Consider the following 23,147-nt stretch of genomic DNA (forward strand, 5'->3'; position numbering starts at 1 on the left):
CCATTATGAATTTCATCTATTTAGTATTGTCAGTATTGAAACAAATAATAAAAAAATATAAAACATAATTCCTTTTTTTCCCCCAAATGTTATGAAGCTGAAATGTGGCCGCAAAAAGAGAATCACCCCATGATAAAGTTTGAAATTTTCATTGTTTACAGGCTGTGATCAGCTGACCTGTTCTGCTTGTGCTGCTGTTTTGATGTTTACTGCTTGTCGATTTAATTCAATTCACTTTTATTTATTCAATGCAAGATCACAACAGTTGCCTACAGGTGTCAAACTCCAGGCCTTGAGAGCTGGTGTCCTGCAGTTTTTAGATGTGTCCTTGATCCAACACAGCTGATTTAAATGGCTAAATGACCTCCTCAACATGTATTGAAGTTCTCCAGAAGCCTGGTAATGAACTAATCATTTGACTGAGGTGTGTTGACTCAGGGCGCGATCTAAAACCTGCAGGACACCGGCCCTCGAGGCCTGGAGTTCGACACCCCAGTGGTTTGCAAACTTTTTTTTTGCTAGGTCCCGCTTTGTTTCACAAGAAAATCCTTGCGACAACATTTCCACACTCTTAGGGTTTGGTATGTTCTTGACAGCGTTTGACTTGGTTTTTTTGTGTTTACACGTGGACGGAGAGATTTTTTCGAAACTGCCTGTGTGGACAAGATTTCCTTTTAAACGAAAATGGAAAATCTCTGTTTTCATAAATACCCGTGTACGTGAGGACGTAGCCTTAAGTAACAGGAAAACAAACCATCTCCATGTGTAATTATTTTATGTTTAGTTGTTTTTTTTCCTGTGTGATAACATTCAACATTTGGTTTGGACAAACCAGCATGTGCTTCCCACGCAGGGGGAACATATTCGGCGATGCTTTATCTTCTGCTTTGCGTTTCTGTGGGAGCGCCGTCACAAACCTGTCCATTATGCTAGCAGTGTCCTGAACAGAACGAGCTTCAGTGAGGGGTGGCAATCTGCCTTAACCGGTTGGGGTGAGAGGATGGATACAGGACACAGACATGTTGTGGAAATGTGATTCATAATAACGAATGGAGAGCGGTGTGTAAACACGTGGAGTAAAAAGGAGACTGAGGAAGAAATGGTGCATCATGGGAATCCCCCGGCAGCCTACGTCTATTGCAGCATAACTAAGGGAGGATTCAGGGTCACCTGGTCCAGCCCTAACTATATGCTTAAGCAAAGAGGAAAGTTTTAAGCCTAATCTTGAAAGTAGAGATAGTGTCTGTCTCCCGAATCCAAACTGGAAGCTGGTTCCACAGAAGAGGGGCCTGAAAACTGAAGGCTCTGCCTCCCATTCTACTTTTAAATACTCTAGGAACAACAAGTAGGCCTGCAGAGCGAGAGCGGAGCGCTCTAATAGGGTGATATGGTACTACAAGGTCATTAAGATAAGATGGGGCCTGATTATTTAAGACCTTGTATGTGAGGAGCAGGATTTTGAATTCAATTCTGGATTTAACAGGAAGCCAATGAAGGGAAGCCAAAACAGGAGAAATATGCTCTCTCTTTCTAGGACCCTCTCAGGATTAGCTGAAGGCTTTTCAGTGAGTTTTTTGGACATCCTGATAATAATGAATTACAGATCCAGAGCAAGTATCTGGTTAGACACTGTGTTTCTAAAAGTTTAAGGCCGAGTATGTTAACCTCAGATTTATTTGAATTTGGAAGCAAGTAACATGCTTCTTCACTGTAATTTAATAGTCTTGTTCTTTCTCAGTTTCACAGCTTTTCTTTCTGTATTTATAGACGTACTGTACATTCCCATGACTCAGTTTTATTCTTCCTTTTTTTTTTGCCTCTTATGACAGTAACCTGATCTGAAAGCAAAAGCTTGCAAACAGTTTTTAGTCTATTCAAAGAATAAAGCACAGAAATAGTCTTGTTAGTTGACGTCTCTCTGGCTGATGGCCACACTGGTATCTTGGCTTTGAGGATGGTGAGTAATTTTTGGGTAGCACAATCTACTGGATTTTACTGTACGTATGTGCTTATGAGTCAGACTTTTAAACTGATCTAAGCCAAAAATAAAGAAACGCTAAACAAAATCTGAAACCTGAAATGCCCTCATGCTCATCACAGCAACACAAAATGGTTTTACAAACTGTCTTGAGGCTTCAGGCTGTTTCGGTGTAGAAATGAGAACGTTTCCATTTTATTACAGCCCCTGAACTTTGATCAGTTTTAGAAAATGAAAATGAATAAAAATACTTTTACTGCCATTTATAACGAGACTATACTGACACGACTGCAAAGGAAAAGAAGCAGGTGACAGGTGATTTTTATGAGGAAACAAGAGAAGCTAAACACACTAGTTCACACCTCAGTGGGTTAACTTTGGTGATTTCTGGGGTCTGTAAGAGGAACACCACACTCAGCAAAGCTTTGCTTTCCAAATCAGATCTTTAGTTTCTGTTGACAGTGTTTACCAAGCTGCATACTGATTGTGAGGGAATAAAAACCAGATAACCAAAGATAACACTGCAGTGATACGGTGATAAATTAAATTATGAGAAAGTATGATGAAGACTGCCTAAAGGTCAAAAGGTCAATGAATGCTGATTAAAGTCAGGTTTTTACACAAGCGGCCCTTTATGCATTTGTATCCACTACATTAATGACATGACCTACTAATCAATTTTGATAACATTCAATTTCCTTGTAACTGGTACAATCTCTGAAGGGGCAGCTGTGCTCTTATCAGGTAACATGAGTTTCAATGCAACAAAGTACCTGGTAAATCTTTGAAAGGCATGATTATAGCCTAGCACTGGTTTGTGTAAATAGAAACAAAGAATATCTCTGGGACTTTTCACCACTCTTGGTAGATACATGAGTGCTGCTTGCAACACAGTCATTCACTCACAGTCTGGTTTTCTTTGATAGCGCTCTAATGCTTTCATCTAGGACAGCTTCACATTCACTCTGATTACTTATTTTACACTGTTCACTGGTGCAAACCCAGCGTCCAGAAACTCCCTAAACTACTAAAAGGAGCCCTGACAGTTCACCGTTAGTGTTTAAATGGCTTCTGGTTATTATGTGTTCAGTAAAGCATTTGAGGCAGACACTCATTAAACAACTCGAGCTTGTTTAAAGTAAACATTGTCTGCTTATTACATGTTTTTATTACTAAACTTTATTTTGGGGGATGCTGCAGATATACTTTAATCATTTTTTACCTTCTGTACAGAAAAAATATATTTCAGCTCTTCTGGTTTCGCTTTTTTGAAAATAATGATTGTGTGATGGTTAATGTTTCTCAGCTTTTCTCCATCAACACAAAACTGTACATTTACTATTTTTTTTTTCATTTGTATATAACAATAATCCAATCTAAACCAAAAATAATATTTATGTATCAAACCAAACCCTACACAGTGAAAATGAAACAATCTCGTGCTCACCACAGCTGCTGAAACTGATCCTAAAATACAAATTTCTCGACACTTCCTGCTGTTTCTGGATACTAAAATTAAATGCTTTCAGTTCCTCCCTACCTCTGAACTCTAGCGGGAAATGGGTTTCACTGCCATGTATTACCAAGACACTACAGCAATGACAAGTGATTTTATCTGGAAATAAAAGCAAAATATAATATTTCACACCTAATTCCCCCTGCAGTCATCTACTGTGTCATTGTAAGGGGAAGAGTCAGTTGGTTGCTGGGGGCGGCCTTTGTCTAGCTGCGTGCTGGTTGTGAAAGGGGAATGGATACGATGCATCCATTCATCCACATATCCAATTCAGGGTTCAGGAAGCCTGGAGCCTATTCCAACTGTCGTAGGGTAAGATGCAGTGTACGCCCTGCACAGGTCACCTGTCTGTCACAGGACAACCATTCACAACCATTACTCAATTTTATTGGATAAATTGGAAAGATATGGTATTCGAGGGAAAGCTGGTAACTGGTTAAAAAGTTATCTAACGGGTCGGGAACAATATGTTAGCATAGGGCATTACCATTCAGAGAAACTTGGTATTACATGTGGTGTTCCCCAAGGGTCAGTGTTGGGACCAAAACTTTTCAATGTATACATAAATGATATTTTTGATGTTTCTCAAGTACTTAAACTCATACTGTTCGCAGATGACACCAACATATTTTTCAGTAGCGATGATTATACTGATCTTGTAATGACTGTAAACTGACTAAAATGACTGTTATATTTTCATATTTGAGGTATTCCTCATAAAACATGTTTGTGACATGAGGCACTTTGCATTTTTATTTATTTTTTCATTAATTTTAAGAAATTGCAGTTTTTCTATCGCTTGTATCACTTTTGTATGCTTGCTCTGCATATACTGCAGAAGCTGGGCCTTCCCTCTGAAAGGCACAAGTTGTTCATCCACTGTAACACAATCACTGAGGATGAATTTCTGCCTGCAGTTGACCAGCAACAGGCCCCATATGTAGCTGAAAGCTGCCATGTGGTTTGTTTTCAGTCAGTAGGCTCTGGTCCTCTTGTCATCAAAGTGCAAGAAACGGTCAGTATCTTTAAATCTTTGAATTGACATAGTGGCCTTGTACAATGGGTTATGCAGAGGACTCCCAAAAAACACACTGACTGGTACATCCCAGTTCTTCTCACTTCCTGCAAAAATGGTCAATCAAATGAAGGCCAGGAGCTTTTGTTTGATTACATTTTTCCACTCTTTTCCCCTGTCTGTGGCTACTCTTCATGCCTCCATGTTTGTGCATGTCAGCACCTCTTCTATTATATTATCACACATGAACATCTTCCATGAATTTACTGGGGACACAGTACTAAACCCAGGTGCAAGCCCTGGCCGACTAATTCAGAATATTGTGGCCAGAGCAGTAAGAGGGGCTCATTCTGTTAGACTCAATATCCATTTCCTCTTCAGAGGACTCCTCTGTATCTGACTAGTCTTGTTCGGGGGGAGGGGGACGACAATAGTCTGGGTCCTCTATATCTGAGATGTCCGATTCTGAGTCAATGCCTCCGATGGTCTCTTCATCCCATCCGTCCTGGATCATTTGTAGGGCAAGGTCCACAGCTGGCCTCATAGCAGCCATGTTACTTTAGATAAAAAAAAAAAAAAAACATCAGAAAGGACAATGTTTGAAATGCACAGAAAACTATAAACAGGGCTGCACATACAGTGGGGCAAAAAAATATTTAGTCAGCCACCGATTGTGCAAGTTCCCCCACCTAAAATGATGACAGAGGTCAGTAATTTGCACCAGAGGTACACTTCAACTGTGAGAGACAGAATGTGAAAAAAAATCCATGAATCCACATGGTAGGATTTGTAAAGAATTTATTCGTAAATCAGGGTTAGCACAGAGACTACAAGCCCATTATCATCAATGGAGCTCCAGTGGAGAGGGTGCAGTCCTTCAAGTATCTTGGTGTCCACATCTCCTTAGACCTGACATGGGCTGCCCACATTCAGGTCCAGACCAAAAAGGCTAGGCAGCGCCTGTATCACCTACGACAACTGAGGAAGTTCAGGGTCTCTCCAAAGATCCTCAGAATTTTCTATACAGGCGCTGTGGAGAGCATCCTCACACAGAACATGACATCGTGGTTTGGGAACAGCTGTGTGAAGGACCAAAAAGCTCTCCAGAGAGTGATCCGTACAGCAGAACGCTGCTGCAGGATTGCTCTCCCCCCGCTTCAGGACACCTACACCAGGAGATGCCGGACTAGAGCAGCGCAGATACTGAAGGACCCGTCCCATCCTGGAACAAACTGTTCAAACTCCTGCAATCTGGTAGAAGGTTCCGCATCATCCAGGCAAGGACAGAGAGACTCAAGAGGAGCTTCTATCCCCAAGCCATCCGTGCCCTAAACACACACACCCGCCCTCTCACATCATCTATAATTGACTGAGACAGGACTCTTCCAGACACTAAACCAAGGCACAATGTACATTTCAAATTCCTTTAATTTTAAATGTTTATATTGTCTATCCTGTAAAATAGTCAGATGTCTATTCATATTAATGTACAGAATTCACCTGCTTGCTGCTACTACTGCACATTCACCCAGTGTATATACTATATATATATATATATATATAATGTTCTTCCTCTACACCCCCCCCCCCCCCCCCCCCAAATTTTTGCACATATCGAGGAGCGTGTCCGGCTACATTTCACTGTGTGTTATACTTGTATAACTATGCATGTGACAAATAAAGAACCTTGAACTTTGAACCTGGGATGTCACAACAATGAATCACCGGTTTACAAAGAGATAACAAATGCCTTGTTGCATTTCTTGTTTGGTTTGCGTAACTATTACTATGTGGAGGTAGAAAACGCAAAGTGTTTCTACAGACAAAAGCAAAACAGTGAATTCAAACAAAATAAGAAATTGGGGAAAATTAACAAACAATTAAAACAACACATATTTTGTAGTAAATACCAAGTAAAGGCTTGAAAAAACGTTTTATCACACCATCCCTTTTTTGAGGGAAAGAAAACAAACAAACAAAAGAATCTGCTGGCTGTAAATTGCTAATGCTACCCAGTCATATAAGTGTTAAGGCCAATATGTGACCTGTCTCCCACTGTGACACACTGTAAACCCGAACAAGTTGACTGAACTTAAAACTTTTGTGGAAACTGATTACCTCAAAAGATTTAAGTACAAAAACTCATATCTTCTAAGTATGGGTACTCAAAATTTGTATTTATTGTTAACCTAAAAATTTTAAATTATATTTTATATTTTATTAATTGAGCTTTACTCAAAGACTGTATACTTTAATTTCAATATTTTTGTGTTTCTTGTAGTTTATTATTTTGATGCAACACAATGCAATTATATTACAACCTAAACTCAAATTATCTGATTATTAATTAAAAGATATGTTGTGAGTGTAGACTACTAAAAAAAAAAAAGTACGGAAATTCAGTTACTTTACATTTTGTTTATTTAACATTTTTTCATGAAAATTTAAAAACATCACAAATGTTTTTATAAAACAACTAACATGGACATCGGCACCATAAAGTGAGCATTATAAATTCTGTGTAGAACATTTATCTTTTTATAAACTCACAAAGGACGACATCAGTCCTAATTGCATCTTTCTCAAAATACACAAAAATGCAAAACAAAAAGTCAAATACTAATCACTTTTTTTTAAATAGAAATGAAAAACAATTTTTTAAAATGGGTACAAAGATGATCAGCTTCCAAATAACCAGATAAGGCAGTCAAGTATAGGAAAATTAGGTAAACTGATGGAGTTAAATCCACCCAAAGCCTGTAGTAAACTTAAAGTGCTTAAAGTGCTTCAAACAAAGTGCTCAGTAACAGAGTGCGTGTCCTTCACTGCTCTTGTATTGAAGTTTGTGCACAAACTTCAATACAAGAGCAGTGAATTTAGGCCAAATGTGTATTTTTATTACAAACTAACCACAGCCTGTCCAGCTTAATTCAGTTTTTATACAAATAAATACGTTTACATAAATATGTAACTGTTTTATGCACCGTACAAACAGTATAAACAGTTCCTGTTATTACTGTGCCCAACCTGCAGTATGTTCCCCAACCACCAGGGGGAGCTGGTGGAGCAGAGCTGAAAATGATTTACAGATTAAATGCCATGCTGAGGCTGTCATTTTTAGCATCTACATGGATGTTAAAATCACCCACAATAATTATTTTATCTGAGCTGAGAACTAAATCAGATATAAAGTCTGAGAAATCAGAGAGAAACTCTGTAAGGCCCAGGTGAACGATAGATGATAACAAGTAAGACTGGTTTCTGAGTTTCAACATAAGCAGCAGTACTCTTGGCAAAGTGTGTAGTTCTTGGGACCAAACCTGTTGCTGCTGGGATGTTGTTCAACGTCACATTCTTTGTGGGGTACCAAAATATGGAGATGGAGAAGTCCATCCCACTGCTGCTTTATCCATCTCCACTCCAGTCTCATCTTCTGTTTCTTTTCTACCTACCAAAAGTTAACCCACTGATTAAAATGTTATCCAAGTGTGAGTGTGCGAGTTGGAAAAAGACAAGGACAAAAGACAAAGGGGGCGCACACAAGTCAAAACATAAATGAAGAGTTCACAGAGTAGGCCAGAAATGGGACAAGATCTAGGGCCAGTGACAGAGGCCTCTGCCCCGAGATGTGAGGGCTGGCTTGGAGGCTAGCATCGGAGACCCTCAAATGGCTCTACTGGACACCAGCACACCTCAGGCATTATGAACGATGGCGGGACAACTCTCTCGACTCTCAGTCATGTGGAATAAAAACCCACGTGAAACAAGAAACTATTCTTCCCAGACTGTCTCGCCTAAGCATTTATCCTCCCTCGCACATTTTCTCATCCATTATTCTGTAATGTTGCCTAAAGTTTAGTAAAATTATAATGCATGGGAAAAACAGGAGTAGTGTCACTCTTGTGAGCAATCATATTTTACTGTAAGTCTTATTAGTAATATGAGTGTTTTCACCATAGAGGCTGTGAGGGAAGCAGGGAGGGTCACAGATTGTCTTTAAACTGCATGCAAAGCGAGGAAAACTAGCTCGCCACAGAGCGAGAAACTGTACAGGACATGTAAATACCAAAAAACAAAGCTTCAGATGGTTCTGCTTCAAATGGTGTAAAAAAGCACGTGTGAGACCAATGATTTTAAAATAGATATTCACAGATAATTGAATATGAGTACACACACACAGTCACTGTATTCATATAAAAAATAACTTTATTTAAATCCATCCGAGAATGAACTTTATATAAAATCTTCAAAACTGTGAACAGTCCCAGTATCCATCTGTACACAACAGAACAGATGCACAAAGAACACAAAGACACACAACTTTAATTCAGTGCAGCAGCAGTGGCTCTTTCAGTCTGTGAAACACACAAGACAACAGTGGTAATGAAATATGACCAGTTTGATGAGGCGTGCAACACTTTTAATTAGAACTGGAACATTTGTACAAAGTTTCTACACAAAAGCAAAAGAAAATGAAAGTCAAGCCTTAACGACAAATGAGCTGAAATAAATGTAAGGTGCAGTTAATAAAGTGCTAAAGCAGGGAACGAAAAACACAAATTAAAGTAAGCAAAAATAATAAAAGGCAGATAAAGGCCTTTTTTTGTAAATATTCACCTACCCAGCAAACATTTTGATGTTGAATAACTTGTTTTTTGTTTTTTATCCTGGTTAGAAAAAAATGTTCCAAACTTAAATTTGAACTAAGTTGTAGACATTACAGACATCATTTTGATCTACTCTTTAACATCGCCTAGATAAGGGGAGTCAAACATAAGGCCCAGGGTCCAGAATCGGCCCAACAAAGACTCCATTCTGACCTGTTCCAGTCTGTTCCTTAAGATCAAAGTTGGCTGTATGTGGCCCTCGATCTAAAATGCACATCCGTGGCCTGGATGTTGTTGCTTTCTACGATAAGAAATTTTGTGTCCTAAAATTGTGTTCTACTCTTCCTTAATCAATTATAACAAAACAAAATATACAAAAAGAAAAAATTGGTCCAATGAAGCCTAAAACATGAATTGAACACACACACTTCTGAGTTGACTGAAACAATCGTACTATGGTCAGTTTTGACCTGAGAGAGGCTCTCAGGATGTTTGCTGGGTATGTTTGAGCTTATAATGCAGAGCGCAGGTACATGGAGCTACATTGTGACTCTTAATACAAAATAACCGCTATAAACTATAAAAGCAGCAATAAACAACAAACAGCACAAACAACATCTTGGTGCCCTGCCTGCAGGCGTTTGGTGTTCAGGGAGTGGTTATTAGACTGGTCAGTGAAGGATCTGTCTGAGGTCATCAGTTAAAGAGGAATGAAATAACAGCTAGGCATTAGTCTCTCAGTCATCGTTAATTTTGAAAGTAAATTTTGATGTAGTTTTAGTCATTTCCAGTAAGCAGCTAAATCTTTGAGTCTAAAGTTGACTGTCTAACATATAAAGTGCTGCTTGTGTGAGAGTTGCCCCACACGGTTCACAAAGCGTCTGCTTTTCCTTGGCATCAACGTGTCCACATGTCTGCTCTACTCTTCTATAAGCGCTGATATTTTGTTGCATTTCCATGAGAAACAAGGAGAATGGGAGCTAGCTGTGTCGTTTACCAGAGGTAGGTCAAATGTACATGACGAAATTATCACTGATAACTGCAACAAAAATTTAAATCAGAATCTGTTTGTATCTTTATTTTGTAACTTAAAATGAAAAAATATAGACACTTCTAGTTTTCCTTACATAAACCGGAGCTCTGTATCAGCTTAAGAAATGCATTGACTCTGTCGTAGAGATCTGCCCACCAGCCAATTTCAAGCTAAATTTGATAAATTAGTTTAAAAACATAAAGTCTCATGTGAAAATCAGTTACATGATGTCATCCAGGACAGCCTTTGTAAGTAAACACTTTCTCCACATCAGTGTCACGATAACCGACCTGTTTTGATTCAGACTTGCATTAAACTGATTTGGTAAACATGAAGAAACAAAAAGTCTTGAATGTGGTTTCCAAACTTTATGGTTACATCAAATCCTGTTGATGTTTTTACAATCTTCTGCATCTCCAAGATCCACACTGATAGAAAAATCTTTTTCCAACACACTGAGCTGGAAATGTCCAATAAAACTTTATAAATAAAGCAGCAAATCGATTTCAGGGAGGACTTCCTCTTTTAATTTGTCCATCACTAGTAGCTTTTAGGAAGAATTACTTTGTCCTTAACCAGTAAGGTGTAAAACTTTAATAAGTTAGAATTTTAAGTCTTCAAGTTAATACAAATCCATAAAAATAAATATGATCTTCATCCTTCTACATCTTGAGCAGAGGAGGTTTTCTTCAGTCTTGCATTAAAGGGACTAGAAAGTCCTTAAATCTTTAAATGTTCTTTTTCTTTGAAAATGAGCTCGATAAATAAATCCACTGGCTTTATGATGACCTCAGTGCTGCTTGGCCCGAGTGTCTCCCAGTGGCTGCTGGTTTAAATTTTCCACTTGACTGTGAAGATCCAGAAAAGATAAATCTCAAATGGTCTCGGCTCCATTAACACCAACGTTCGCAAGGCACCTGGAATAGTTATACTTGGCTTTGGGTCGTTTTGCCTTCTGAAAGCTTCTGTTGAAAGAAATTGAATAATGAGTCAGTCTAACAGGAAGCAACAACATGTTTGTGTTTTATTTGTTTCTTACTTACATTTAATTTCTGATGAAGGCAGCGAGAGAAACATGCAGAAAAAGCGACGACAACCAGAACCGACATGAAGGTGATGACAACGGCGACCACAGAGACCCTGGATCGACCTGCTGACGTAGACGAGAAATAAACAAGGTTACCACAAATGGACAAAAAAATGTCACCCAAACACAAGTGACAGAGAAAATTTGACTTCTCACCGTTTGCTGGAGTCGCGTCCTGAGGATCTGGAGTTTGGAAGTGCAATGGCGTCTCCGTCGTGGAGGTTTTAGCAAAATTTGGATCTAAAAAGACCATAAACACTAGAGTTATAATAAGCTGATAAAATGAGACTGAAAGTTTGGAAATGAGTTAAAATAATACACAAAGCATGATTCCAAGTCTGAAAGTTCAGTTTGGATTGAACAAATCTTCTGACCGACTACAAGTTCAACAACAGCAGCTTTCACTCTGCTCCGCAGCTTGGGGATGAAACATCTGTATCTGCCGTTGTCTTCCTCCGACACGTTCAGGATCTTCAGTGAAATGTTCCCGTGTTTCATGTCGTCCATGAACAGCTCCGTCCTCCTGAAGTACGAGGCCATCTTCATGTCGGGGACCTCCTGCCTGTCCCTGTACAGGTGAACGTACTCCACTCGGCTCAGCCGGTCCGACGGGTCGGGCTTCAGGTCGGGTTTGGACCACTCCACTGTCAGACCCTGGACATTGAACGTGGGCTCCAGGTGACACGGCAGGATGACATCATCACCCGGAGCAGCAATGATTGGAAGATTTGACCCAATCACCAGAACCTCACCTGGAAATATTGAAAATTAAACCTCCCGAATTCCCACAGACCCCTGTAGAGTTACACCGTGAAGACCTGAAGATCATTAACAGCCCCATGAGTCTTTGTGCTGTTACCGCAGAAGTGTTTCTGGGACCAAATTAAACGAAACAACTACTCCTCAGTATATTTGGTAAAAAGAACTGTTTAATCCTTCAGTTTAAATGAAGTAGTGACATATCTGTGAAGGTTTTCAGCCATCCAGATTATCGTAGTCTCAAGCCCTTGCGTTAAAGGCTGCCAGAATTATTTTTCCCGTTTTATGTTCGTGCGGATGCTTTAACTCTTATTTGAAACACCTGGAACATCCTGGTCACACTGTGGCACTTTGGCTCTTAATAAACCATGTTGGTAGGGTGGCTCAGCGACTCACAGGACCACCTCGAAGCTGAAATACCTGCGACTTCCTGTCAGTATTTAGACCTGGAGAAGACCTCTTCGAAGAACCAAAACCATTCCTACTGTCTTCAACTCAAGCGTTTATGTAAGGAACGTTTGGATTCGGGGAATAAACAAAGTCATGTTATTTTTATTATGTAACATGCAATTTGTTTTTGTTTTTTTTAAATATGTGATTTTTTTTTATAAAGAGAGAATGCTGATTTCTGTTGGACTGAAATATCTCATCGTCTTGGTTGGATTACCATCTAATATTTATGTCCCACCCCCAAGGATGAACTGTTGCCTGTAACTTTGTAATGAGATTAAATGTGTCAGGCTTAGCTTTGTGTCTTTAATAAAGAGAAACGCTTTGCTGCCTTTTAAACAGTAAATATTTTAATTTCATTAATGTATCACTTTCATTGGATTATACTTGGATTGAGCTTTATTTAAATGTTCATTATGTCTGTGTAAGTTGTCAGTCATCCATGTTCACACATTGGACAGAGAGGACAGATGGTTTGAAAGAGGAGTGAAAGACGCCATCTATGTCCACTGTGAGCGACTATCTTTGAACAGAGGCGGGGGTTTACGACACCAACTCTCTGCCATCTATAATCCAGTTTTGAGATCCTCCCCAGACACCTTAACGCTCACTCACATCTTGCATCAGTCGATTTCAATGGATCACATGATAGGATGAGGCAAGGTCTCACAGCGGTTTCACCTGAAACATGTGGTGATAATGACCCACACTCTTTTTCACATCTTGGCTCATGTGATGAGGCACATGATAAATAGTGGGTCAACAACCCTCTTAAGGGAAAACTCCCACTATGGCTTAAAAAACCTGGGTCTCCTGAGACAGCTTCATGAAACTTAAAGAAATCCAGTCTCTTTTCTTTCTAAGCGTAGGCTTTTTACTTTTTTTTACATTTCTTTGTTGTTTTCTGAGCTTATTTTTCATTTATTTATTCCCCTTTTGAGCTCTTTTGGTATAAAATATAAGGTAAGATTTACATTATGTATCTTAGCAATAAATGCTCAAAAACGTAAAAGATTTTTGAGATTAGAATGAATTTTTATCCTTAGTAAAACTATTTTGTTTTTATAAATATATGAAATCCCTCCGTTTAATTCTACAGGGAGGAATAAACAACATATTCATTATACATTGCTTAGTTTTAAATCTGCTTTTTGCCTTTAGAGAAGGCTCTTCACGAGAATTCAAATTCTGATCAATAAAACTATATTTTCCTTTTTTAAGGTTACCTGCTTACATTAAGCAATCTCTAATTACTTAGTGTAAGTTCCCTTTTCACGGTGAGTATAAAAACTGTACAGATATACACTTCTGTAATAGCGGGCACAAACATTCATGGGACTGTATCTAGATTTATAATTATGTATGATGCAGTTTCTGGTGTTTGTGTGGCAAAAACAATGCAACTATTAAGCTAAAGTGAAGCTATTAAGTGCTGAGGTTTAACCACTCGGTCCTGAAACTGTGCAGTGTATGAAACACAGGACCAAACGTTGTCTCTTCACTGATAATATAAATACTGTCTTATTTTAAGTTGGATTCATTATAAAAATTGCTAAAGTAAGGGTGTATTGTCCATATATAAAACATTCAAAATAAACAGTGTGGTTTAGCTCGCCCTCCTTTCTTGATAGCATTTTTTGCAGGCACTGATCTTAACTTTTTAAATTCAGTGTAACAAATTTCAAAGTGTGGACATGTTACCGCGATGGCTGCTGAAGGTGACTCCTACACTTCTAGAAGACACTGTGTTCTATCAAGGGACATCAGATTAACTGGAAAAAGAAATCCACAACTTACTAAACTGTCCAATCAAACTGGAAAAGGTTTGAACAGAGTTTATAATGCAACCATAGACAAAACATGAATCGTGAAAAGAAAAATATGAAAAAATTAGAATATTAATATTGTTTTTAAAAAATTAAGAATAATAGTTCAAACTCATTGAATTAGTTTTTTCAGGTAATATTTAATTTATACTATCATATCAGGTTGTGAGTGCTGTTATCATGTAGAGTGACCAATATTACCTACAACAGTGATTCATTAGTTGTAACTCTGATAAAGTCAAAGTAATAATAGACAAGACAAAGTCATCAACCCATTGTTTAGAAACTTAGAGCAAGGACGCTTGAATTCTAAATTTCCATTGGAAATATCAAAATCATAATTGCCAAAAAATTAAATATGATTACAACATATACAACTTAATATCAATCAAATATGAAAAAAGAAACCACAATACAAATCAAACATTGCTTCTCTGCCAAGATGAACTACCTGATTATGTAAAACAAAGGAGGGCTCCATAAGAGGCTACAGGTTAATCGTTTTAAAACAACTAACTATTAATGTGAATCTTCTGCAACCCAGCCAAGCATTTGATCATCATACTGGATAATTGTTCATTTATTCATTATTTTTTAATTTATTCATTTTAATCCTGTCATTATTTACTCGTTTAGCTTCATTCTCCACCTGATATCCACTGTGATGAGATTAAGCTGAGCTCAGGGCTATACAAGAATAATAAGTATCTAGACTTTTCTTCATTCGTTCGGTTTAAAGTGTAAATATTTATTGGTTGTTGTTTGGGAATACAAGTTTTTTAAATTTAAAAAAAATTATTATTAATGTATATATTCCAGTCCACTTAATTTTTTTTAATTAATAATTTTTGTAAATTGATCATTCGATTTCATTTAACGTTAAAAATAGAAATATATATTTACACACACACACAGACTGGGTCACAGCACATTACAGCCGCCCTGATTGGACGAAAATCACGTGATTCAGGTTTAAGCCTGAAACAAGATGGCGGCTCATTCCAAACTCGGTAAATTTCACAGCAACGACTGAGCGAAACGAGTCTCTGAAAACATTTCATGCGACAAACCGGATGTTTAGTTAATGTATACGTCATTATTTCAGATAACCAGATGTTGGTTTTCCCCGAATCGCCACAGTTATCGCGTCACCGGAAGTGTTGCTAAGCACGTGTGGAAACAGAACAAACATGGTTACTGTTTACATTGTGATAAACTCAGGGTTCTGCTTCGTGTGGCTTCAGTATCGGCCTTAAACCTTCACACACAGACATGACACGCACTGTTTTAGACTGTTTGGTGGATCAAAATAAAATCACGAAAATAAGCCGCTCGTTAGAGGAGAAGTTACCCGAGAATCATCACATTTAATATATTATTATGTAATGTCAAAGTAATTCGCTGAAAGCTGTCATCGCTTATAATACCACACGGCAAAGGAAAATTGATAACAGTTAATTTGGCTGATTTGATTCATAAAATGTTATTAAACTGCAGCTCAGAGTAACGTTTAAAATATCCGCTTACCCTGAACCAGAGTCCACACGCTGAAAGCCGAGCACAGGATAGAAGTCCACAGGAACGAAGAGTCCTCAAAGAACGAGTTGTACACAGACATGGTGGATAAAGTACACAGTCTGAATGAATGAATGAATGAATGAAGGCTCCTCTCGACTGTGTTTCTGCCTCCTGCTCCCGAATATTCTCTCTGACACATTTTCTCTCCGCCGGTTGCTCAAATACTCTCAGTGTGTTTTGGAAATATGGGCGGATCTAAACTCCACCCCTCTCTGTGTTGATTGGCTTAAAATGACATAGCCGTTTCCTTGGCAATATTTGTTTACAGTTCTAGATTTTTCTTTTTTTTTTTTTTTTAAATTGCGGTCAGCGATTTGTCATGTGATTTTTGTTTTCAGAAAAACATCTTTGTCATGACAGATTGAATTGTTGTTAAATGTCACCTGACAACGAATGCTTTTGTATATATTAAAACAGTAAAAAATAAATAAATAAAGTACATGTAGGAGGGATGTCACAACAATGAATCACCGGTTTACAAAGAGATTACAAATGTCTTGTTGCTTTTCTTGTTTGGTTTGCGTAACTAATACTATGTGGAGGTAGAAAACGCAAAGTGTTTCTACAGACAAAAGCAAAACAGTGAATTCAAACAAAATAAGAAATTGGGGAAAATTAACAAACAATTAAAACAACACATATTTTGTAGTAAATACCAAGTAAAGGCTTGAAAAAACGTTTTATCACACCATCCCTTTTTTGAGGGAAAGAAAACAAACAAACAAAAGAATCTGCTGGCTGTAAATTGCTAATGCTATCCAGTCATATAAGTGTTAAGGCCAATATGTGACCTGTCTCCCACTGTGACACAAACTTCAATACAAGAGCAGTGAATTTAGGCCAAATGTGTATTTTTATTACAAACTAACCACAGCCTGTCCAGCTTAATTCAGTTTTTATACAAATAAATACGTTTACATAAATATGTAACTGTTTTATGCACCGTACAAACAGTATAAACAGTTCCTGTTATTACTGTGCCCAACCTGCAGTATGTTCCCCAACCACCAGGGGGAGCTGGTGGAGCAGAGCTGAAAATGATTTACAGATTAAATGCCATGCTGAGGCTGTCATTTTTAGCATCTACATGGATGTTAAAAATCACCCACAATAATTATTTTATCTGAGCTGAGAACTAAATCAGATATAAAGTCTGAGAAATCAGAGAGAAACTCTGTAAGGCCCAGGTGAACGATAGATGATAACAAGTAAGACTGGTTTCTGAGTTTCAACATAAGCAGCAGTACTCTTGGCAAAGTGTGTAGTTCTTGGGACCAAACCTGTTGCTGCTGGGATGTTGTTCAACGTCACATTCTTTGTGGGGTACCAAAATATGGAGATGGAGAAGTCCATCCCACTGCTGCTTTATCTATCTCCAGTCCAGTGTCATCTTCTGTTTCTTTTCTACCTACCAAAAGTTAACCCACTGATTAAAATGTTATCCAAGTGTGAGTGTGCAAGTTGGAAAAAGACAAGGACAAAAGACAAAGGGGGCGCACACAAGTCCAAAACATAAATGAAGAGTTCACAGAGTTGGCCAGAAATGGGACAAGATCTAGGGCCAGTGACAGACCCGAGATGTGAGGGCTGGCTGGGAGGCTAGCATCGGAGACCCTCAAATGGCTCTACTGGACACCAGCACACCTCAGGCATTATGAACGATGGCGGGACAACTCTCAGCGTGGCTTAGGAGTGTGGTGGAAGGGAGAAGGCGGGTGACTGGGGGGCACGCGGACAAACCAGAGCTTCAAGCAAAGAAGGGCGACTGTCAAGCAAAGAGGCTTGAGTATAAGGCTGGGGTGGTGAGGACGATGAGCTGGAAGGTACAGGAGAGTCTGCTGTGAAGATCCTGTAAAGATAAATTTTAATGCTTCATGAAATATTATCATCAGCCTCTTTTAAGCAATACAGCTAGACTGTCATAGCTGGCTTTGGGTCCCTTCATCCTCACGATGTTTCTGTTAAAAGAAGTTAAATAATGAGTCAGTCTGAGGGCACAAGAAGCAACAACGTGTTTGTGTTTGGTTCTCACTTTTTGTTTCTGAACCAGGCGATGGGAAAAATATCCTGCAAAAGCAGCAACTGATATTAAGGCCATGAAAGCGCCGCCCACAAAGACCCTGGAACGACCTACTGATGTAGAAATGAACAAGGTCAAAACAAACATACAGTTTAGAAAAAAAACTTCACAAAAATAGAAACGATGCAGAGAACAGTTGGAGTGTTTTCTCACCATTTCTCTGAGTCACATCTTGAGGATCAGGAGTTTGGAGGTTTCTAGGAAGCAGCAGCATGTCCATCGTCGAGGTTTCAGAGACAGTTGGATCTAAAAGAGACACATAGTCAGCGTCTGTTTGTAAAATGAGGCTGAAACTTTGAAAATGGCTAAAAAAAACCCAAACAAATCTTCTCACCGACTACAAGTTCAACAACAGCAGCTTTCACTCTGCTCTGCAGCTTGGGGATGAAACATCTGTATCTGCCGTTGTCTTCCTCCGACACGTTCAGGATCTTCAGTGAAATGTTCCCGTGTTTCATGTCGTCCATGAACAGCTCCGTCCTCCTGAAGTACGAGGCCATCTTCATGTCGGGGACCTCCTGCCTGTCCCTGTACAAGTGAACGTACTCCACTCGGCTCAGCCGGTCCGACGGGTCGGGCTTCAGGTCGGGTTTGGACCACTCCACCGTCAGACCCTGGACATCGAACATGGGCTCCAGGTGACACGGCAGGATGACATCATCACCCGGAGCAGCAACGATTGGAAGATTTGAACCGATCACCAGAACCTCACCTGGAAACAGATGGAAAATTAAAAAGTTAAACCCTTTGAACTCCCACAGACCCTCATGACTAGAAATGTGTTTCTATAAAACATTTCTAGTCACACTGAACATTTTAGGTACAAGTCAGATTTTTGAGGCGCGCACACACACACACACACACACACACACACACACACACACACACACACACACACACACACACACACACACACACACACACACACACACACACACACACACACACACACACATATAAACCTGATAATCTGTTTAAAGGAAATGCAGACGAGGCTCAGTTTACTAATGTTCACAACTCAGAGACATTCAGCTGATAAACTAGACTCAGCTGCTTATTTCCAAGATGGATCCACATATTTGGTCTGACTCAGATTTTGACACCGGACGCCTTTCCTGCAGACACATCAGTTAAAACTGTATGTATGGATGAGATTAGAGAGCAGAAGTTCCTGTGAGTCACTCACACATGGCATTGCTAGCTGCTGAATCATGACCAGAGTATCTGATTAGTTTGGTTAGTCTTATAAGATGAGTTATTAAAGTCAAAGCTCCTCGTTTGATTTATTATCAAATCAGCTTGAACCAGACTGTAGAGCATGTTTCACTTACAGTCAGAGCTCTCTTACTTTAGTACACTAAAGCTGTGTGGTTCTACTTCATGCTAGGCTCAGTGACTCTGCCTCAGATAACCTGTAACAGAGCAGTGATAAAAAAACAAACAAAAACAATAACTGAGTGTTAATAAAACCTTCAGTGCTCCACCCAAACCTTTAAACCCAACTCTAATCGGCTGTTTTTACTCCACCCTTCACATCCTCCTCATACACCCTCTAAATGAAGTCGTTTCCACTCAGTGATGATAGAACACCAGCTCAGTACAATACAGACTTCAGAAACAAAAAACGCTCTATTATATTTTTTAAACATAATTTTGTTTTGTTTTTTAATTCTGCTGCATTAACAGAAGCAGCAGTCTGGCAAGTTCACACTCACACAGTCCACCTGCTATATTAACGGGGGAAAGCCGCAATTCACAGGGGCGAACCTGAATCATCTCGTTTAAACTTCTTTCCGTGTCAGTAAGTCACCGATAACTGTCATCGCTCACAGCGACACAGAGAAGAAAACACAGCTGTGAGTAACGTTTACCTCGAACCGGAGTCCACACGCTGAAAGCCGAGCACAGGATAAAAGTCCACAGCGAGGCAGAGAGCGGGCTGCACACAGACATCGCAGAGAGAGCACGGACTGAGTCAGTCAGGTCTGTGTTTCTGCCTCCCGCTCAGTCAAAGCGAGACTGGCTTTAAATTCCCGCCCCGCATCACTCGTCTGTGATTGGTTGAATACAGCAGTGCGTGCGCGATTTAACAGGTGGTCAGGCTAACTGGTGATATTCGTTTGCGCTCTTAATATATGAATGAATAAATAAATAAATCTTACAATTCATCGTGTCTATCAGAAAACTCACTGCGCTCATGATCGCACATAAACATGTTTTTGACTCTAGCAATTTAATGCCAGAATTTTTAAATCAGGAACTCCAAACGTGAAACATCCAGAAACATCTGGAAACACCCGGAGCCTTGACCCGTTAACGTTCGTTATCAAACAACATGATCACCAGATCAGTTGTTCTTTGTTGTTAACAATAATTACTCATTGCTATAGAAAAGCTCGGACCACGGAAATGTTAGAAAAAAACATGATCTATAACAAACAATAATATTTAACTGTAACTCGATGAAGGGGACAAAATAAAGTTTCCAAAGTCTTCAAAAACTCCCATAAATCCCCGCGGTTAACCCCGTGATTATTTTTAGATTCAGCTGGCAGATAAAACAGGTGTTTGTCACAAGCTTCATGACTTTGATGACTCAGAACATTGATGCTAACTCATGCTGCAGGAGAAGATAAAAGCGAACAAAATAAAACCATAAAACTAAAATATTGCTGTGCCTCTTATGATACTGAAAGACAAAATACTGCTGTATTTGCTTTGGTCATCTGTTTGTCTGCCATGATTGTTCTCTCAGCGCTCTGACCCCTCTGAAAATACTGTGTTGATTATATTTTATTTATTTATTTTTACTATGATTTAATCTTTAATCTCACTGTCTTTGGATTCATTTTGAATCAGCTGAAAGTCCCTCTGAACGTCTCCGCTGATGTGTTGATCCTTCTTCTGTGAAATGATTTAAATCATCTGAATATGCGATGTGTTTCACTGCTCTATGGTTAGCTAAAAAAAACTTTAACAGATCCTGATATGAAGTCAGATCTCAGCATTTCTTTTTATCGGTGTAACGTTGTGAGTGTGCAGACAGGCTCTGGATTTACCCACACCTACGTGTCTAGACACAAGCAAATTCAAAGGGATGTTATTTGTAAGTCACTGATTCTTAAAGTAAAAGTTACTTTTTTACTTCTATTTTTTTTTTTTTTTACTTTAAGACTGTTTTGGTGGAGGAATTAACAACAACTCCCATGATGCATTGCATCAACGTATCCATCTGAGACCCTGTGTGGGTCTACTATGTGAACACTTAACACGGGTTCACGAACAAATCAGCTAAGTTCAAGATGTCACTGCGGATCGTCTGTAGCCTGAATAACGATCATTAACTCTCAACTCTTCATGGTCTTCATGATGGTGACGATGAAGAGTTCTGAGCAACGCTGTGTGATCCTCGAACTTTTGGTATCGACTCAATACTGATTAACTACAGTATTGCCAACACCAGTACCAATACTTTCAAATTATAAAGTCAGCTTCCTCAAAGTTGAAAAACGGACTCAAGGCATTCTTGACTTTTACTGCATTTAATGGACACAAGTGGCACCAACCATACCATTTGAACTGTACAAACAACATAGAGTGATCAGTTTTCACAATAAGTTGCTATCATAGAGAATAAACAATAAAGCATATTATTCAACAACATAAAAAACATTCACAATTTGACCTTTACAATGACCAACATAAACTTGACAGTTCTGTCACAAACAAACATCTAATTTTTCTACTAACATATAAAACACAAATTGCAAACCTCATTGGCCGCATGAACTTGAAGGGGTTAATGAAAACACATCTCGCAGTGCACACTCTTTCCCCATAGCCGGGAAACTTCTTTGCATGCGTCTACATAGCTCTACCACCAACTGAGAAAGGAAAGCATGCTGCTCTCTACCGAGTGTGGCGTGTAAATGAAAATATTGTCAACCTCAAACAACAGACTGAACATTGGTTCCACCCTGGAAACATTCTGTAAAACCTTTAAATGTCTGTTGTTAAACCAAAAATGTATACATTAAATATGATTTATTAAAAAGAAAGTACTTTAATGTATTTATTGTAACTTACACCCATGAAATTACCATAAACTGCATAACTGCTGCTGACGGCAGTCACAAGGGGAGAGCAGTGTGTCATCATCTATGTGCCAACAACACCAACACGAGGATATCATATCGTGCGTCTGAGATGAACCATCAGCAGTTCTGAACACATTTTAATGATCACTAAATCACTGTGACTTGTACTTTCTGTATAAATATGCTTTTTTTCTGAGTGTAGTCTTTTGGTTGTTTTCTTCAACCGTCTCCCTGTGTGTGTATTTGTGTCCATGCTCCCAGATGTTTTGGGTTGCCAGATCGTGATCCTGCAAGTGTTCCTGCGCTGGAGGAAGCCACACCTGCCACTCGTCATCAGCGCCTTATTTAAGAGTGTGGCTGAGCTCCAGTCGGTGCCGATTCTTCCTTCTGACTTGTCAGTACAGCCGTGGTCTGCTATTTTAGAAATCCCTCGCTAAAGTAAGGATCGTCTAGTCATCAATGTGTTTTGTCTTCACTAGGTATTGGTAGGAGTTTGCTGTTTTCACTATGCACTTTTTATAGACACTTGCACTGTGTGGATCAGGGAGGAAGCGCCACGCCACCCCAGTGCCTGGAACTTGTAAATAGTGATTCATTGTGCACTTTATAAATAAATTCACTGTTCACCACAAGAGTCGTGCATTTGGGTCCTACTTCTCGCCTGCAACTCCATGGTCTGCCACCACAGTCTCTGACAAATTCAGTGACATACAGGACTGAGGACTCGAGTCTGCACCTGTGTTAACTGGAACAAAACAAAAACAGTCCTGGAGATGGCTATAAGAGTTATTATAGTTTTGCATTTTCTGACAATTTTTAGATTTTATTTTAGCTAACTAAAATGTCACTCTTTGTTTTTTTTATATGTAGTTTTAGTTTTTATTTTAGAGGGTTAAGACTGTTTTTGTATGAGGCCCTGAAAGCTAGTTTGTGATAAGGAGCAAGACGAGGACTACCAGACCTGGCAAATTAAATCCAGGTAGCTCCTCACGTGCATGTTTCCCATCAAACTGTCAGAAACATGAGACTAATAAAAACTTCATCATACATGACATTAATTGAGACATAAAGGAGTAAGAGTGTGTGTATGTGTGTAAAGCAGTAAGAGATGACTGCATCAG

At 39.1% G+C, this 23,147-nt stretch overlaps 3 protein-coding genes across 12 annotated transcripts in view; all 3 read right to left on the bottom strand.

The window, feature by feature from the left end:
• LOC113018995 (uncharacterized) overlaps positions 1-23,147 on the bottom strand; it is a 134,981-nt gene that overhangs the window by 94,770 nt on the left and 17,064 nt on the right. The gene's annotated exons all lie outside the window — the stretch shown is intronic.
• On the bottom strand, positions 8,698-16,542 carry LOC113018979 (myelin-oligodendrocyte glycoprotein-like). Of its 2 annotated transcripts, none has more exons than XM_026162440.2 (5): positions 15,799-16,542; positions 11,611-11,988; positions 11,393-11,476; positions 11,193-11,299; positions 8,698-11,114 (listed from the first exon to the last, which is right to left on the bottom strand). In XM_026162440.2, exons 1-5 carry the CDS (start codon positions 15,986-15,988, stop codon positions 11,076-11,078), a joined length of 798 nt encoding a protein of 265 aa, XP_026018225.2. In that variant the 5' UTR covers positions 15,989-16,542; the 3' UTR covers positions 8,698-11,075. The 2 variants fall into 2 exon arrangements, with proteins under 2 accessions (XP_026018225.2, XP_026018224.2); XM_026162439.2 differs by having other exon boundaries at positions 11,193-11,302.
• LOC113012644 (myelin-oligodendrocyte glycoprotein-like) lies at positions 16,684-21,945 on the bottom strand. 8 transcript variants are annotated; one of them, XM_080298718.1, is made up of 5 exons: positions 19,801-20,048; positions 18,264-18,641; positions 18,083-18,175; positions 17,882-17,979; positions 16,684-17,698 (listed from the first exon to the last, which is right to left on the bottom strand). In XM_080298718.1, the coding sequence occupies exons 1-5, from the start codon at positions 19,880-19,882 to the stop codon at positions 17,618-17,620; spliced, it is 732 nt and encodes a 243-aa protein (XP_080154844.1). In that variant the 5' UTR covers positions 19,883-20,048; the 3' UTR covers positions 16,684-17,617. The 8 variants fall into 8 exon arrangements, with proteins under 8 accessions (XP_080154844.1, XP_026008732.1, XP_026008745.1 ...); XM_026152947.2 differs by having other exon boundaries at positions 17,882-17,982; positions 19,801-20,038; XM_026152960.2 differs by having other exon boundaries at positions 16,684-17,807; positions 17,882-17,982; positions 19,801-20,022.

Source organism: Astatotilapia calliptera, chromosome 3 (assembly GCF_964374335.1).
Source record: "Astatotilapia calliptera chromosome 3, fAstCal68.1, whole genome shotgun sequence".
Taxonomy (NCBI): domain Eukaryota; kingdom Metazoa; phylum Chordata; class Actinopteri; order Cichliformes; family Cichlidae; genus Astatotilapia; species Astatotilapia calliptera.

Excerpts from the sequence above, each read along its gene's own strand:
- LOC113018979 (XM_026162439.2), bottom strand. The coding sequence starts at position 15,988 with ATGTGTCAGAGAGAATATTCGGGAGCAGGAGGCAGAAACACAGTCGAG. Across the intron at positions 11,477-11,610 it reads TGTTGTTGAACTTGTAGTCG|ATCCAAATTTTGCTAAAACC; the intron begins GTCAGAAGATTT and ends TGGTCTTTTTAG. Across the intron at positions 11,115-11,192 it reads GCCTTCATCAGAAATTAAAT|AAGCTTTCAGAAGGCAAAAC; the intron begins GTAAGTAAGAAA and ends TTCTTTCAACAG.
- LOC113012644 (XM_080298716.1), bottom strand. The coding sequence starts at position 19,882 with ATGTCTGTGTGCAGCCCGCTCTCTGCCTCGCTGTGGACTTTTATCCTG. Across the intron at positions 18,642-19,800 it reads CGTGTGGACTCCGGTTCGAG|GTGAGGTTCTGGTGATCGGT; the intron begins GTAAACGTTACT and ends ATCTGTTTCCAG. Across the intron at positions 18,176-18,263 it reads TGTTGTTGAACTTGTAGTCG|ATCCAACTGTCTCTGAAACC; the intron begins GTGAGAAGATTT and ends TGTCTCTTTTAG.